Genomic DNA, 13,997 nt, shown 5'->3' on the forward strand with positions numbered 1-13,997 from the left:
CTTTGTCCAAGATGATCCTTGAGTAATGCCCTCAAGAGCTTGTGGGAGCATTTGGCAGCATTGCTCTTCCGCACTTAGGTGTTTGAGGTCTTGTGTCTTCCCTAGAGCAGAATGAGTCTTTAAATTGCCTTTGCATCCTTCTGTCTTTCAGTTCGGGGCCAGGAGAATGGACTGGATGGTGGGAAGACTGGCGGATCTACTGGAAGAGGCACGGAAAGAGGGAGACGGGGACGTGGCCGAGGCCGAGGTATGCATGGGGTTGGAGGTCAGAGGGAGTGGGAGGAGGAGAACCTCATCAGCGTATCAGTCTCCTCTGTGAGGTTTGAAAGCTGCTCTAATGGGTGGGATTGACAAACAGAAAACATGTACGTTATTTTCGGTTCCTAGAATCGTAGAATCATTAAGGTTAGAAAAGACCTTTAAGCTCGTCCAGTGCAACCATCAACATAACCCCACCGTGCCCACTCAACCATGTCCGGAAGGGCCACATCTACACATGTTTTGAATCCCTCCAGGGATGGAGACTCCACCACTGCCCTGGGCAGCCTCTGCCAGTGCTTCACTGCTCTTTCAGTAAAGGAATCTTTCATAATATCCAATCTCTACCTCCACTGGCGCAGCTTGAGGCCATCCACTTGCACTTAGTGCTTGCATGTTGCTTCCCCATCCTAAGAAGGCTAGAAACTGTCTGGTTCTTCCATCCGTGGAGTTGAAAAAAAGTAGGGATTTTATTATGAAGAGGTGGGAAGTTAAAAAAAATCTAAGGCAATGATATGGCAGGTGGACCAGCTGCTCGTTAGGAACAGAGTGCGGATCATAGAATCGTGGAATAGTTTGGGTCAGACGGGACCCCCAAAGCCCATCCAGTTCCACTGGGACACCTCCCAGTGGATCAGGAGCTCCAAACCCCATCCAACCTGGTCTTGAACACCTCCAGGGATGGGGCAGCCATGGCTTCTCTGGGTGACCTGGGCCAGGGCCTCCCCACCCTCATTGTGAAGAATTTTTTCCTAACCTGTATTCTAAATCTTCTCCCTTCCAATTTAAAGCCATTCCCCCTCATCCTGTCACTCCAGGCCCTTGCAGAAAGCCCTTCTCCAGCTTTCCTGGAGCCCCTTTCAGTGCTGGAAGCTGCTCTAACATCTCCCCGGAGCCTTCTCTTCTCCAGGCTGAACAGCCCCAGCTCTCTCAACCTGTCAGAGGATTGTCCTTGCTCTTGCACTGTCTCCAGGCAGCCCCACTGTGCCAGCACGGGGCCTGGATTTTAAGCACTCAATGGCAAAAAGTCATTTTTTCCTCCCAATCCGTGGTTCTCAGGAATTGCTGAGGACACACACTGCAGAAATTGGAACCTGGGGTCCAGTACTTGGGGCTCATTCCACAGCTGGAAACCTAGAACTGGGCAGCACCAATTAAGCAGCCAGCCAGCTGAGGTCATTGCCATACATCCAAAGACGCTGCTGGAAATCCAAGCAGCTTGGGAAGATCCTCCCTGCTTTCATAATCAGAGCATCAGTGCTCCATGCATTGTTTGTGTTTTTCCTGGCCATGCGGAACTGCAAGGCGCTCAGCCAGGTGTGTCTGGGTATTTTACAGGTGGCGCTGGAAGGCGAGGGGGACGGTTTTCTGCCCAGGGCATGGGGTAAGTGTTCCTACTACAAACCACAACACAAACACAACTCTCTGTGCATCAACGGCATGGTATGCGTCAGTCATTTGTGTTCCCATTTTGCCTTTTTTTGTTAATTAAGCCCAAACTGCACCATACGAATTTGACTTTGTAACAACTGGTGCAGCCGCAGTGTCTCTGCTGAGAGCGCTCTCTTTTACGGCTGAGCTGCATGGTCTGAATAACACCAGTTACCTTTAAAATCATAGAATCCTGGAATGGTTTGGGTTGGAAGGGACCTTAAAGATTATCCAGTCCTACCCCCAGCCATGGGCAGGGACATCTCCAGCTGGATCAGGAGCTCCAAGCCCCATCCAACGTGGCCTTGAACCCCTCCAGGGATGGGGCAGCCACCACTACTCTGGGCAACCTGTTCCAGGGCCTCCCCACCCTCATCGTGAATAATTCCTTCCTAATAATGTCTAATCTAAATCTTTCCCCTTCTAATTTAAAGCCATTCCCTCTTGTCCTATCACTCCAGGCCCTTGTAAACAAGTTCATCCCCAGCTCTCCTGAAGCCCCTTTCAGTACTGGAAGCTGCTCTAAAGTCTCCCCGGAGCCTTCTCCTCTCCAGGCTGAACAACCACAACTCTCGCAACCTGTCAAATGCCTTGGGAGAGGGACTAAAAATTTCCGTCCTTGTATTTCTGACAGAACTTTCAACCCTGCTGATTATGCTGAGCCGGCCAGCACAGATGAGAACTACGGGAATAGCAACAACACCGCGTGGAACAACACCGGCAGCTTCGAGCCAGATGACGGCACAAGTAAGCTGTCTTCCTACACCACATTCACTGTCTTGTGTTTAGACGTGGGTAGGGCTTGCGTCCATCCCATTACACTGAGGAACATTTGGGTCTTTGGCTTGGGGATGGAGGAATGGGCTTTTGGGTGTTGAATATCAGTGACCTTGTTTCTTCATGCTCGGAGGTGCCTTTGCATCCAGTAGGAAACTGAGAGCTGGATGATTGGTCTGTTGTGAGCAGAGGCACAGGAACAGTCTCTTCTGTTTCTTTTCCAGTAGAAACCACACTGCCTCTTTGGGAAAGACATTTTTTGTGAACCGTAGTGTGATAAACACACACAAGTTCTCCTAATATTTGGTGCATCCTCTAGGGAATTTCTTGGAGCTCGGATCTTTTGCTCCTGATATTGGTTTGGGTCTCATTCTCTTTCCTGCTCAGCCTGCTGTAGGATGGGACCTTGTTGCAGGATGCTGGCTGAGCAGGAATCTTCACGGCTTCCCTGTCAGAAGCAAACTTTTCTCCATGGGGAGATTTGTGAACACTGAGCGACCCCTCCATGTGCTCTCCCATTGGGAAAATAGTCCCTTGGGTTTGTTTGGAGTGTTCTCCCTGTGTAGGACACAGGTGAGATCAGGTTTTGCAGTGTGGGAACTGATGAGAGGTGCAAGGGCCGATCCTTGATCTATTTGAGGGGGTTTGAGCGTCATTGGGGATTTTAAGGAGTGATCTTGCACCACCGTGGAGTCAAACTGGTTTTCCATCAGGTAAATTCTACATCAGGGTTTTGGGAAGCATTCAGAGCCATGTTAACATTAGGCCGCTTCCGTGTTTGTTGTATTTGCTGAAGGGCAGACAGCTTTGGAAAGAGAGAAGGAAGGGAAGCACTGTCAGCAGTGGCTTTCACCGTGCTCTGTTAGCGTAGGGGATTGGGGTTGTGTTTTGGGTTCTTTTGGGGTTGTTTTTTCAGACGAGAAGAGCTACTTGGAAAAGAATAAGCATGGTTTTGTAAAACACGAGCATATCTTGTTGCCAGTGGAGAAACAGAGTTTTAAATCCTGGAGGGAGCAGTGTAGGCATGCAGGAGGAGTAGTGGGTTTGCTGTCTCTGGAGGGAAAAGGGATGGGAGCCGATGAGTACTGGGTGCTGTAAGCTGATCCGTCTGGTCTGAGGGAGGTCTTCTTGGGAGGGTTCAGTGCTGGTGTTCTGTGGAGTTATGGAAGAAGATGGGATGGACTGTGGCTAGGGGGCATCAAAGAGGTTCCTGGAACACGCTCGAGTGCTCCATCGCAGCTGTACAGTTCATCCTGCAACTGCACTGCTCGCCTGCGTCCTGCGTGGTTGCTCTGTTTCCGTTGTTGTAGCCGCAGGCATCTCTCAGTCCGCAGTATCCACAGGTACGACGTGGCTGGCGTGCGTGGGGCAGCGAAACGCCTTCGCGTCTTTCAGTCACAATTTCACTGCTTGTCTTTTTGTTTTATTTCAGGACTTGATTTCATTGGGGGTGAGGGGTCAAATTATCCCCGAAAATTTGACACTGCTCCTGGTACGATACATCCAGGTGCACTGACTGCCCCGGATCCTTTTACTTTATAGCTTTTTTTTTTAAACAAACCTGGAATATCTGTGGATATGTCATTCTTCTTTCTCTTCATTTGTTCATTTTAATGACTATTTGCCGTTTGTTTGGACTGCGCTTTACTAATGCTGACCCCTTGAATGTCGATTGGCAGAGGTTAACCTAAATCCTTGTGGATTCTGTCAATTTGAGTTTCCACTGCTGCTTCTCAGTACTCAGAGCAGCTCCGTGTCTGCAGCGCTGGCGACAGAGCATCCCACCCGAGGGGAGGAAGCGTCCCGCGCCTTAGTCCTACTCTGCCTGTCTCCCACCCACAAAGCCGTGACTTGCCCTCGGCCCAGGGCTGTTCCCTTGGCCTCCCCGCTCTGTTTCTGCTGCTGCGAGGGCACTTGGCCTGGCTCAGCTGCCTCTGTGCTTTCCTTCTGCTTGCGGCTGCCTCTGGGTGAGCTGTGCGCTTGCTGACACCTTTGGTTGTGCGCTTGCTGCTCCTCAATACCTGTGCAGACCTGCCCTGCAGTCGAAGATGATGGTGGAGTTGGGGAGGAGTGGGATGCTCGGTGGCAAAGCCGCTCAGTGCCTAGCCACATCGCTTCCTGCTCTTAGACCTTTATACCTTACAAAGCCACGAGATGATCCAGTTTGCCTCACACATACTGAATCCCTTCAGTGCCTGTAGTCAGGCCGTTGACCAGCATCTCCTCCATCCTCCCTTCTGGAGGAACTTCTCACTTTGGTTTTGGAGGTCAGGAAGGAGGAGGAGGCCAGCAGGAGCAGGGAAGTCATCCTTCGCCTGTGCTTGACACTGGTGAGGCCACACTTTAAATCCTGGGTTCAGCTCTGACCCCTCACTCCAAGAAAGACCTTGAGGATCTGGAGCACGTCTGGAGAAGGAGACAGAGCCAGGGATGGATTTGGAGCCCAGGGGCTGTGGGAGCATCTGAGGGCCCTAGGGCTGTTTAGTGTGGAGAAGAGGAGGCTGAGGGAAGACCTCATCACTCTCTGCAGCTTCTGGAAAGGAGATTATTGTGAAGAGGTGGGTGCTAGGCTCTGCTCCTAAGGAACAAGCGCTGGGATGAGAGGAGATGGCCTCAAGTTGCACCAGGGGAGGCTGGGATTGGATATTGGGAAAGATTCCTTCACTGAAAGGGCTCTCAGGCACTGGCAGAGTCTGTGCAGGGCAGCGGTGGAGTCCCCATCCCTGGAGGGGTTTAAAAGCCAGGTGGATGAGGTGCTCAGAGATGGTTCAGTAGTGGACAGGGATGGTTGGATTTAATGATCTCAAAGGTCTTTTCCAACCAAATGATTCTATGATTCTATTCCATGAGGAGTGTTGAGGCTGTGGAGTCTCTCGCAGGGGTCTGGAGGCAGATGTTCTCGGAGCTTCTCTTGCTTTGGAATATCCCACAGTTTTCACCTCTGAGTTAATCCTTAACTCCCACATGGCGTTAGAAGTGTTAGGGTGTTGCTTGTATGGCAGCTCTCCCCTTTGGAAGAGCTCGATGGACAGTAATCTGTTCTGGTCTTTAAAGCAATCTCAACACCTTGTGCTTGATAGGAAGCTTTCTGGAAGTTATACATTGCAGGGCTTTGGTTTTCCACCTCTCTCTTCATGCACAAGGAGCACAAGCGGTGCTGAGTAGGTACCTGACACGCGAGCAGCAGGCTTGCTGGGAAAGCCACATCTGCGGCTGCTCTCCATCTGAAGGAATTCCTTCTGATTTTTGTGCTACTTTGCTTCTCTTCTTTTTTACCTTGAGCAAGCAGGACTGAGAGAGCCCTGTGCCGTGTTCCTACTTATTGCAGCATCTCCCCTATCCACCTAGGCACCTCCAGCTCCTGCCTCCCCAGGTTCTGTGCTGTAAAAGCCTTTCAGCTGATGTCAACTTGTTCCGTCCCTGCGAGCATCTCCAGGATCAACCTTGTCAGCTCCTTTACCTTTTGTTGACGTGGTGTACGTGGGCCACAAAGAGTCATAGAATCATGGGATGGTTTGAGTTGGAAGGGACTGTAAAGCCCATTCAGCTCCACCCCCTGCTATGAGCAAGGACACCTCTCGCTGCATCAGGGGGCTTCAAGCCCCGTCCAACCTGGCCTTGAACCCCTCCAGGGATGGGGCAGCCACCACTTCTCTGGGCAGCCTGGCCAGGGCCTCCCCGCCCTTGTATCATCACACCCTCAATCATGTGAATGGTTTGGTTTGGAAAGGACGTGAAAGATAATCCCGTTCCAAGAAGCTGTGCAAAATGGCTGTGTTTACGCTGTTTTGGGGATGGGGGGATGCTCCCACTCTCCTCCCATACCAAGTTTTAAGTTGTCTGATAGATTTGGAAGTCACCATATAAAATTCCAACTCCAGAGGTTGAACAATGCTGGAAGTGAAGGACAGAACAAGTTGGAGATGTGGCCAGGCAATGCTTTTATTTCCTGCAAAATTTTGCTCTGTTCCAAACTGTGCTGTGCTGGTTCACGGCTGGAATCCCCTGCTTTTATCCCTGACATTTTAAGCCACTCCCTTCGAGCTTATTGCTGCGCTTAGTCTAAGAAACTGCCTGGATTGCTTCATCCTTTCAGTTTTCCTTCCTGATTCGCATTTCCCTGTATCCAGGAGTTCCTGGTACACTGAGGGTTCAATACCTGGCGGGGGGGCGGGTGGAGATGAACCATGTGAATGGTTCCCTTCTCCTTGGGTTTTGAGGTGTTCCTGGGTAGTGAGGTCCTGCAGAATTGCTGGCAGGAAGCCCCCGAAGGAGATGCTCTGTCCCAGCTGCTGGAATCACTCTGGTTGCTCGTGGACGCGGAAACCTGCAGCTACTGCAATGCGAGGGGGAATCAGGAAAATGGCACGAAGAGGCTGGGGATGATGCTGGGGCTTCCCTGCCAAGCTCAGCTTCCCTATTTGGTGTTGGGGCACGTGCGTTTTCCCTGCTGCCAACCCAGCGATCGCGTTCTTCTGGCCTGAGCCAGGCTGAGGCCATCCCATCACGATTCCTCACCCATGGGTCAAGGTCGACTGCCTTAACTTGTCTGGTTGGCAAATAGAATCGGGGTCAACTGCTTTAACTTGTCCGTTTGGCAAACTGAAATCCTCTCAGCTGCTTGCAAAGCTCCCCAGCGCTTCCCTGGCTCCTGGAGATGGAGCTTTGATGCGCGTGTAACGTCTCTCCTTGTTGTTATATTTGTAGGCGCGTGGAGGGCAGCGACAGAAGAATGGGGCACGGAGGACTGGAATGAAGATGTAGGTACTCTCTAAACCCCTCTCCTCCATGTGTCTCCTTGCACACAGCCACGAGAGGAGCGCAAAGCCTGTCCTCCCCAAACCACGGGCACAGCCCAAGCCAGGCTCCCAATTCCAGGAGCTACAATGGATACGCAGACATTGCTGCTTGTAAAGCACGTTTGTAGTTGGAGCTGTCAGAGGAGCCCCAGGCAGGAAGAGATTTCTTGGGGCATCCCATCTGGTGATCTCCCTTCCTGCTGCTGCGTGGTCTAATTCTCTTATAAACTGGTCTGACTCCAGTGAAGGTTCTGGCTCCACTGCTCCAGAGTGACAATTTGGGAAGGTTTGCCTCAGATCCACACTGCGGAGGAGACAGCTGTGGTTTCATGTATTGACGGCCTCTGCTGGTCCCTGTGATTTGGGCTGCACAGGAGCTCTCGGCTTTACGCCCTTCCTAGTTCCGTGGTGTCTCACTGCATTTTGTTCTCTACCTGGTGCCTCCTTCGGTGGAGAACAACCACTGATATTACCGGCTTTTAGTGTCTCTGCGTCGGTTTGGTCTGGGATGGGCTTCAGCCCTTCGATCCTCTGAACCTAGGGAGAACTTGCTCACAGATAGGAGCAAGGCTGGGCTTTTTTAGTATCGTGATTAGTTTCACATGCTCATTTTTGCTAAGCCTACGGAACAAGGAAAGCTTCTGCTTTCCAGGCACCATCTGAAGGAAGTGCTCCTGCTGCGTTTGGAGACGTGAGCACCTGCTTTGTCTGTTCAGCCAGGTTTCTGCTTGAAGAGGGCCTTTGATAGCCCTGCTGCCTTGAGTGTGTGCTGTGCTCCCAGGAGGGCTGAGCTTGGCTTTCAACCCTTGCAGTTTGGTTGCTGGCAGCTCCTCAGTCCAGAAAAAAAGCTGTTCGTATTCAGAAATGATCCGGGCTAAATCACAGGTGTCATTAAACCTCCCCTTCATTTATTTCTGAGCAACGTTATTGTCCGTTTCATAGGTGAAGTAGATCTGTTGGTCAGAGGTGGTTTAGTAGTGGACAGGTACAGTTGGACTCAATGATCTCAAACCAAACAATTCTGTGATTCTGTGTCTCTGGTTGGATCATCCCAGTGAGGCCAAGATCGCTGGAAGCTTTAACAATGGGTTCTTTTTAGTTTGTCCTCCGTGCAGTGGGGTTTGCAGATCAGCATGGCATCCCCTCAGCTTAGAGCCACCTCTCTAAGACCCCAGCAGCCCAGGTGGATTCATGGGCTGTGGAAACTTGTAGGAGGATTGGAGTCTTTTTATTCCACTGGCAGGCAAGTTGTGCACTTTCCTGAGAATGAAAGAGAAGCTGGTTCTGATGGGAGCCAAACGTTACAGAAGTTTTAAGGCTAAACGCTTGAATTTCTTGAATCTTTTTTTGGGCTTTACATGGAGTCGTGAGACACTGTTCTCACTTTTGGATCCTTTTTTCTCTTTCAGCTGTCTGAGACAAAGATCTTCACCGCCTCCAACGTGTCCTCAGTGCCTCTGCCTGCCGAGAACGTGACAATCACAGCTGGACAGAGGTGATGGCCCATGGTGATGCTGTTTACATGGGAAAAGTGGCACACAAGTCCCAGAGCAGTTTGCCATCTCAGACTGAACCCAAAGTGCAGCAGATCTGAATAAGTTGAGATGGGAAAGTTGGCTTAGGAGTTATGGGTCCCAGTCCTGGATTAGTTTTACTGGGCTCTGCTGCTGGTTCTTCAGATCTGGGGGCGTTTTGCTGTGTGAAGTTAATGGAAGATGCTTTAAAATAGGTGGCCATGCGGGTTCTTGCTTGATCTCCTTTTGAGATTGCCACTGGCAGTTATGAGTTAATGGTCTGCAGATTAATTCAATTTGTAGAGTAAAAACTATGAATGGTGAGGCTGGAGGTAGGATCCTGCTGGAATAACGTGCAGGGTGACAGTGCTCATGTTAACCACCGTGGGTTATCTTCCTTCCTTACCCAGAATTGATCTGGCGGTCCTGCTAGGAAAGACGCCCTCTTCTATGGAGAATGAGTCAACGAACCTGGAGTCATCCCAGGCTCCTTCCCTGGCCCAGCCGCTGGTGTTCAGCAATTCCAAGCAGAGCGCTATCTCCCAGCCGGCCTCTGGGAACTCCTTCTCTCACCACAGCATGGTAAGGAGATCCCGGTCTCCGGCAGCGGGCGGGTTTTGGTGGGCACTGGTGACCCTGGCGTTCCCTGGCTGCCTTTGGGCAGTTTGGGAAATGCAGCTCAGAAACCTGTTTGCTGCTTGTGGACGGCAGAGTCCTCTGCTTGAATGATTCGCCAGACTGCTCTCAATAGAGGCACAAAGTCCCTCACTTAATTAGAAATAACTAGGGATAATTCCTCCTCCGTGGCCCCTGTCAGACTTGCAACACGAGCTGCATTCCTGCTTGGAGGAGAGGGAAGGCTTCTGCAGCCCAGGGCTTGCAAATTGGAGAAGTGGAATTGCTTGGGAGTTTGGTGTAGGATGAAATGCTGGCGCCTGCTGACAGTGGAGGGGAGGAGAAACTGAATCTGCATCAGAGATCTGCGCAGGCCTGGGCAGAGGCTTTGTGGTGGAAATTGTGCACTTTGTGGTTCAGGAATGGTTTTCAAAACCCCTTTAATGGTGAAGCCAGGATCCTCCTGATGAGGTCTCTTCTAGTGCAACTGAACTGGATGGGCTGTTAGGTGTCTTCCAACCCAAACCATCCCATGATTCTGTGGTCACCTGGCTTCCCGGCTGGGAATCAAACACCTTGAGCAGGATGGAGGTTGCATCCGCTGCTGGCTGGGCCATGGGACAGTGCTGGCCAGAAGCAGAGGGATGGGACAGCCCAGCACCAACCACAGTGTTGCCTGTGACCCCACATCATGCCGGATCCTGCACGTGTGGTCTGGGCCAAACCATTCCATGATTGTATGATTTTATCCCAGCTGAAGCCAGCAGACCCTCCATGGCTCCGTAAAATACCATGGATTGGGCAACAGATACTGCACTGCACTTACGTGTGACGTGTGGTAAAGGTTGAGAGATGCATGAATGCTTCGTGCCAGCATGTCTGCATCTGGAGCTCCAAGGTGTTGTGCTTAGGCACCCAGTGAGAAGCGGCAGAGTACAGTGTGCTCGGGCTCACGTTAGGAGATGTTTGTGTCCTCTGAGCTGAGTTCCAAGTCAAGGGAGACACTGACTTTATTATTTCCTTGCTGAAATTGCAGGTGAGCATGCTGGGGAAAGGGTTCGGAGATGTCAGCGAGGCCAAAGGCAGCAGTACCACGGGCTCGCAGTTCCTGGAGCAGTTCAAGACGGCCCAGGCTCTGGCTCAGCTGGCGGCTCAGCACACTCAGCCTGCTGGGAGCACCACTGCTTCTTCCTGGGACATGGGATCCACCACGCAGACCTCGGCTCTTGTGCAGTATGGTAAGGATAAGCACCTTGGCTGCCCAAAGCAGAGCATGTTCTTCCAGAGCTGTGGAAACGCGCTGCAGCAGCAGGTGCTGGGTCCTTTACTGAGAGAGCGGTGAAGCCGTGGCAGAGGCTGCCCAGCACAGTGGTGGAGTCCCCATCCCTGGAGGGGTTCAAAACCAGTGTGGCCATGGCACTTCAGGACATGGTTTGATTGGCACAATGGGTTTAGGCTGATGGTTGGACTGGATGAGCTTCGAGGTCTTTTCCAACCTTAACAATTTAATGGTTCTAAGCGGCAGTGGAAAGCCAGACCACCATTCGTAACCAAGCCAGCTGTGCTGGAGGAATTAAAAGAACTATGGGTGCAATCTTGTGACAGTAAAATGCAACAGTGCATGTGAGTCCTTCCCTGTTCTGTTTACGCTTGGAGCAGACAAATTCATCTGCCTCTTGGTCATTCCAGCAGCTTCAGGGCTGGGGATGTGGTATTCTTGAGGCCATTGCAGTGTGTAGAACCCCTTCCTGGGGTAAAGCTGTACCAGAGAAGGGGTCTGGAAGCAGGCACCTCTGAAGTATGGTTCCGGAATGCCAACGCTTGTCAGTCTCCTTCCTGCTGACTTGATGTTATCTCTTAAAGGAATGTGATTCCAGTGGCTGTTAAATGCCAAGAAGTAACCCAACCTCTGAGCTGGCGTGAGGGAATAAACGGTGATTAAGAGAGGCTCCTGCTTCTCAGATGAGCTGCCTAGCCCCACTATGGGCAAGAACCAGCACTGTTTCTTTCAGCTCGCGTGTTGTGTTTCATTCTATAGGAATATGGCTCTGGTTCAAATCGAAGCTGCAGAAAAATCGAGCCCTGTCCTAGTAACGCGCAGTGTTGGCAGCTCCTCATCTTTGCAGACAAGGAGCCACAGAGGAGAGTCAGAGAGAATAGGAGCTGCTTTTTAATAAGCTACCGTGAGGCTGAGGCGAAGGAGGAGGGCAGTGTGGTTGTGCAGAGGCAGCCCCGGCTGTGGTGTTGCTGGAGGACACTGGTATGTGCAGGGGAAAGAGCAGGTGATGAAATGGAGCAGATCATCTTGAGGGCCATCACACAGCACACACAGGACAACCAAGTGATCAGGCCCAGTCAGCAGGGGTTTATGAAAGTCAGGTCCTGCCAGAATGACATGATCTACGACAAGGTTTCCTGCTTTAGTGGATGAGGGAGAGGCTGTGGATGTCGTGTACCTGGATTTCAGAAAAGCCTTGGACACCGTTTCTCACAGAATCCTGCTTGAGAAACCAGCTGACCATGGCCTGGACAGGCAAACTCTTTACTGGGTACAAAACTGGATGGACGAGCCCAGAGTGGTGGTGAATGGAGACAAATCCATGATCTAGAACGAAGGGATTGAGTGCTCCCTCAGTCAGTTTGGACACGACACCAAGCTGGGCAGGAGTGTGGATCTGCTGGAGGGCAGGAAGGCTCTGCAGAGGGACCTGGACAGGCTGGATCTATGGTCGAGGCCAGTGGGATGAGGTTCAACACCGCTCAGTGCTGGGTCCTGCACTTGAGCCACAACAACCCTAGGCAACCCTCCAGGCTTCGGGAAGAGCAGCTGGAAAACTGCCTAACGGAAATGGCCCTGGGGGTGCTGGTCAACAGTGTCTGAGCATGAGCCGGTAGTGGCCCGGGTGGCCAAGAAGGCCACCAGCATTGTGGCCTATATCAGCCATGGGATGGCCAGCAGGAGCAGAGACGGGGTCGTACCCCTGCATTTGGCACTGGTGAGGCTGTACCTTGAATCCTGGGTTCAGTTTTGGACCTCTCACTCCAAGAAAGACCTTGAGGGGCTGGAGCGCGTCTGGAGAAGGGAATGGAGTTGAGAAGGGTCTGAAGTCCAGAGTTTATGAGAAGTAGCTGAGGGCCCTGAGGCTGCTTGATCTGGAGGAAGCTGAGGGGAGACCTCATTGCTCTCTGCAGCTTCTGGAAAGGAGGTTGGAGCAAGGTGGGTGCTGGACTCTGCTCCCAAGGAACAAGCTGGAACGAGAGGAGATGGCCTCAAGTTGCACTGGGACAGGTTTAGATTGGATACTGGGAACACTTTCTTCCCTGAAAGGGTTCTTGGGCACTGTAACTACCAGAGCAGTGGTGGAGTCCCCATCTCTGGTGGGATTTAAAAGCTGGATGCTGATAGATGGTTCAGAAGTGGACAGGAACGGTTGGATTTGATGATCTCAAACGTCTTTTCCAACCAAATGAATCTATGATGCTAAGGGCTTAAAAGGCTTGGCGCTGGTGGTGGCAGTGTAGGGCTGGGAGTGGATATGCTGGGGTTCTCTGCTCTCCAATTCCAGGAAGAGTCACAGTGGGAAAGGGTTTTGTTGATGCTAAGACTTGTCCAAACTCAATTTTCTTTTAAGGAAACAAATCCCTTTAACTCCACTCTTGTCTTCCCGGTAGATCTCAAGAACCCAACAGACTCTTCCGTGCACAGTCCCTTCGCCAAGCGTCAGGCCTTCACGTCAACTTCCACCATGATAGAAGTGTTCATGCAAGAGAAACAGCCTGTGGTGACTGCTTCCACCACCGTGCCGGCTCCCTCTTCCTCGCCGCTGCCCAGCAAAGCCAACCCTGTTCCCCAGATGTCCCCTGGTTCCTCAGACAACCAGTCCTCTAGCCCTCAGCCAGCACAGCAGAAGCTGAAGCAGCAGAAGAAGAAAGCATCGTTAACATCAAAGGTGAGGGTTGGTGCAGGGGAAGGAGGCATTGTATTGCGTTAGAGCTGTGGAAAAGTCCGTTTGGGCTGGAGAGGGAAAGACTGGGCTCAGTCTCCCTGCAGCGAGCAGGGTGGTGATGGAGAAAAGCCTGCCTGCCTGACTTGAGTGGCGTAATTCCAAGGATGCAAGCCTGTAGCTACTGTCATGTGCTGGGAAATGTGGATCCTGAAGTCGTTCTCTGTGCTGATCCCAGGGAGCGATTGACCCGTTCTCTTCTTCCTCCTTTGCAGATTCCTGCGCTGGCAGTGGAAATGCCCGGCTCAGCTGATATCTCAGGGCTAAACCTGCAGTTTGGGGCGTTACAGTTTGGTTCAGAGCCTGTTCTCGCCGAGTATGAATCGACGCCCACAACGAGCGCCGCTGCCAGCCAGTCTCAGAGCAGCCTGTACACCAGCACGGCCAGGTGAGGGGTGGGCATGAGGCGAGGAATGATTAATCCGTAGAGTTATGGAATGGGTTGGGTTGGAAGGGACCTCAAAGCCCATCCAGTCCCACCCCTGCCGTGGACAGAAACACCTACCACTGGATTGGGGGCTCCAAGCACCATCCAACCTGGCCTTGAACCCCTCCAGGGATGGGGCAGCCACCACTGCTCTGGACAACCTGGGACAGGG

At 51.9% G+C, this 13,997-nt stretch overlaps 1 protein-coding gene across 8 annotated transcripts in view; it reads left to right on the plus strand.

Moving 5' to 3' along the window:
* The window catches only part of UBAP2L (ubiquitin associated protein 2 like), a 36,842-nt gene that overhangs the window by 7,594 nt on the left and 15,251 nt on the right, over nt 1-13,997 (plus strand). For 4 of the 8 annotated variants that reach the window (XM_054050848.1, XM_054050851.1, XM_054050852.1 and 1 more), the window contains exons 6-15: nt 152-247; nt 1,597-1,642; nt 2,324-2,436; nt 3,899-3,973; nt 7,174-7,226; nt 8,675-8,760; nt 9,190-9,361; nt 10,431-10,632; nt 13,067-13,344; nt 13,614-13,786. In XM_054050848.1, the coding sequence (XP_053906823.1) occupies nt 152-247; nt 1,597-1,642; nt 2,324-2,436; nt 3,899-3,973; nt 7,174-7,226; nt 8,675-8,760; nt 9,190-9,361; nt 10,431-10,632; nt 13,067-13,344; nt 13,614-13,786 (1,294 nt within the window). The remainder of the gene's footprint in view (nt 1-151; nt 248-1,596; nt 1,643-2,323; nt 2,437-3,898; nt 3,974-7,173; nt 7,227-8,674; nt 8,761-9,189; nt 9,362-10,430; nt 10,633-13,066; nt 13,345-13,613; nt 13,787-13,997) is intronic. The other 4 variants (XM_054050850.1, XM_054050853.1, XM_054050855.1 and 1 more) reach the window with 2 other exon arrangements.

Source organism: Cuculus canorus, chromosome 28 (genome assembly GCF_017976375.1).
Source record: "Cuculus canorus isolate bCucCan1 chromosome 28, bCucCan1.pri, whole genome shotgun sequence".
Lineage (NCBI taxonomy): Eukaryota > Metazoa > Chordata > Aves > Cuculiformes > Cuculidae > Cuculus > Cuculus canorus.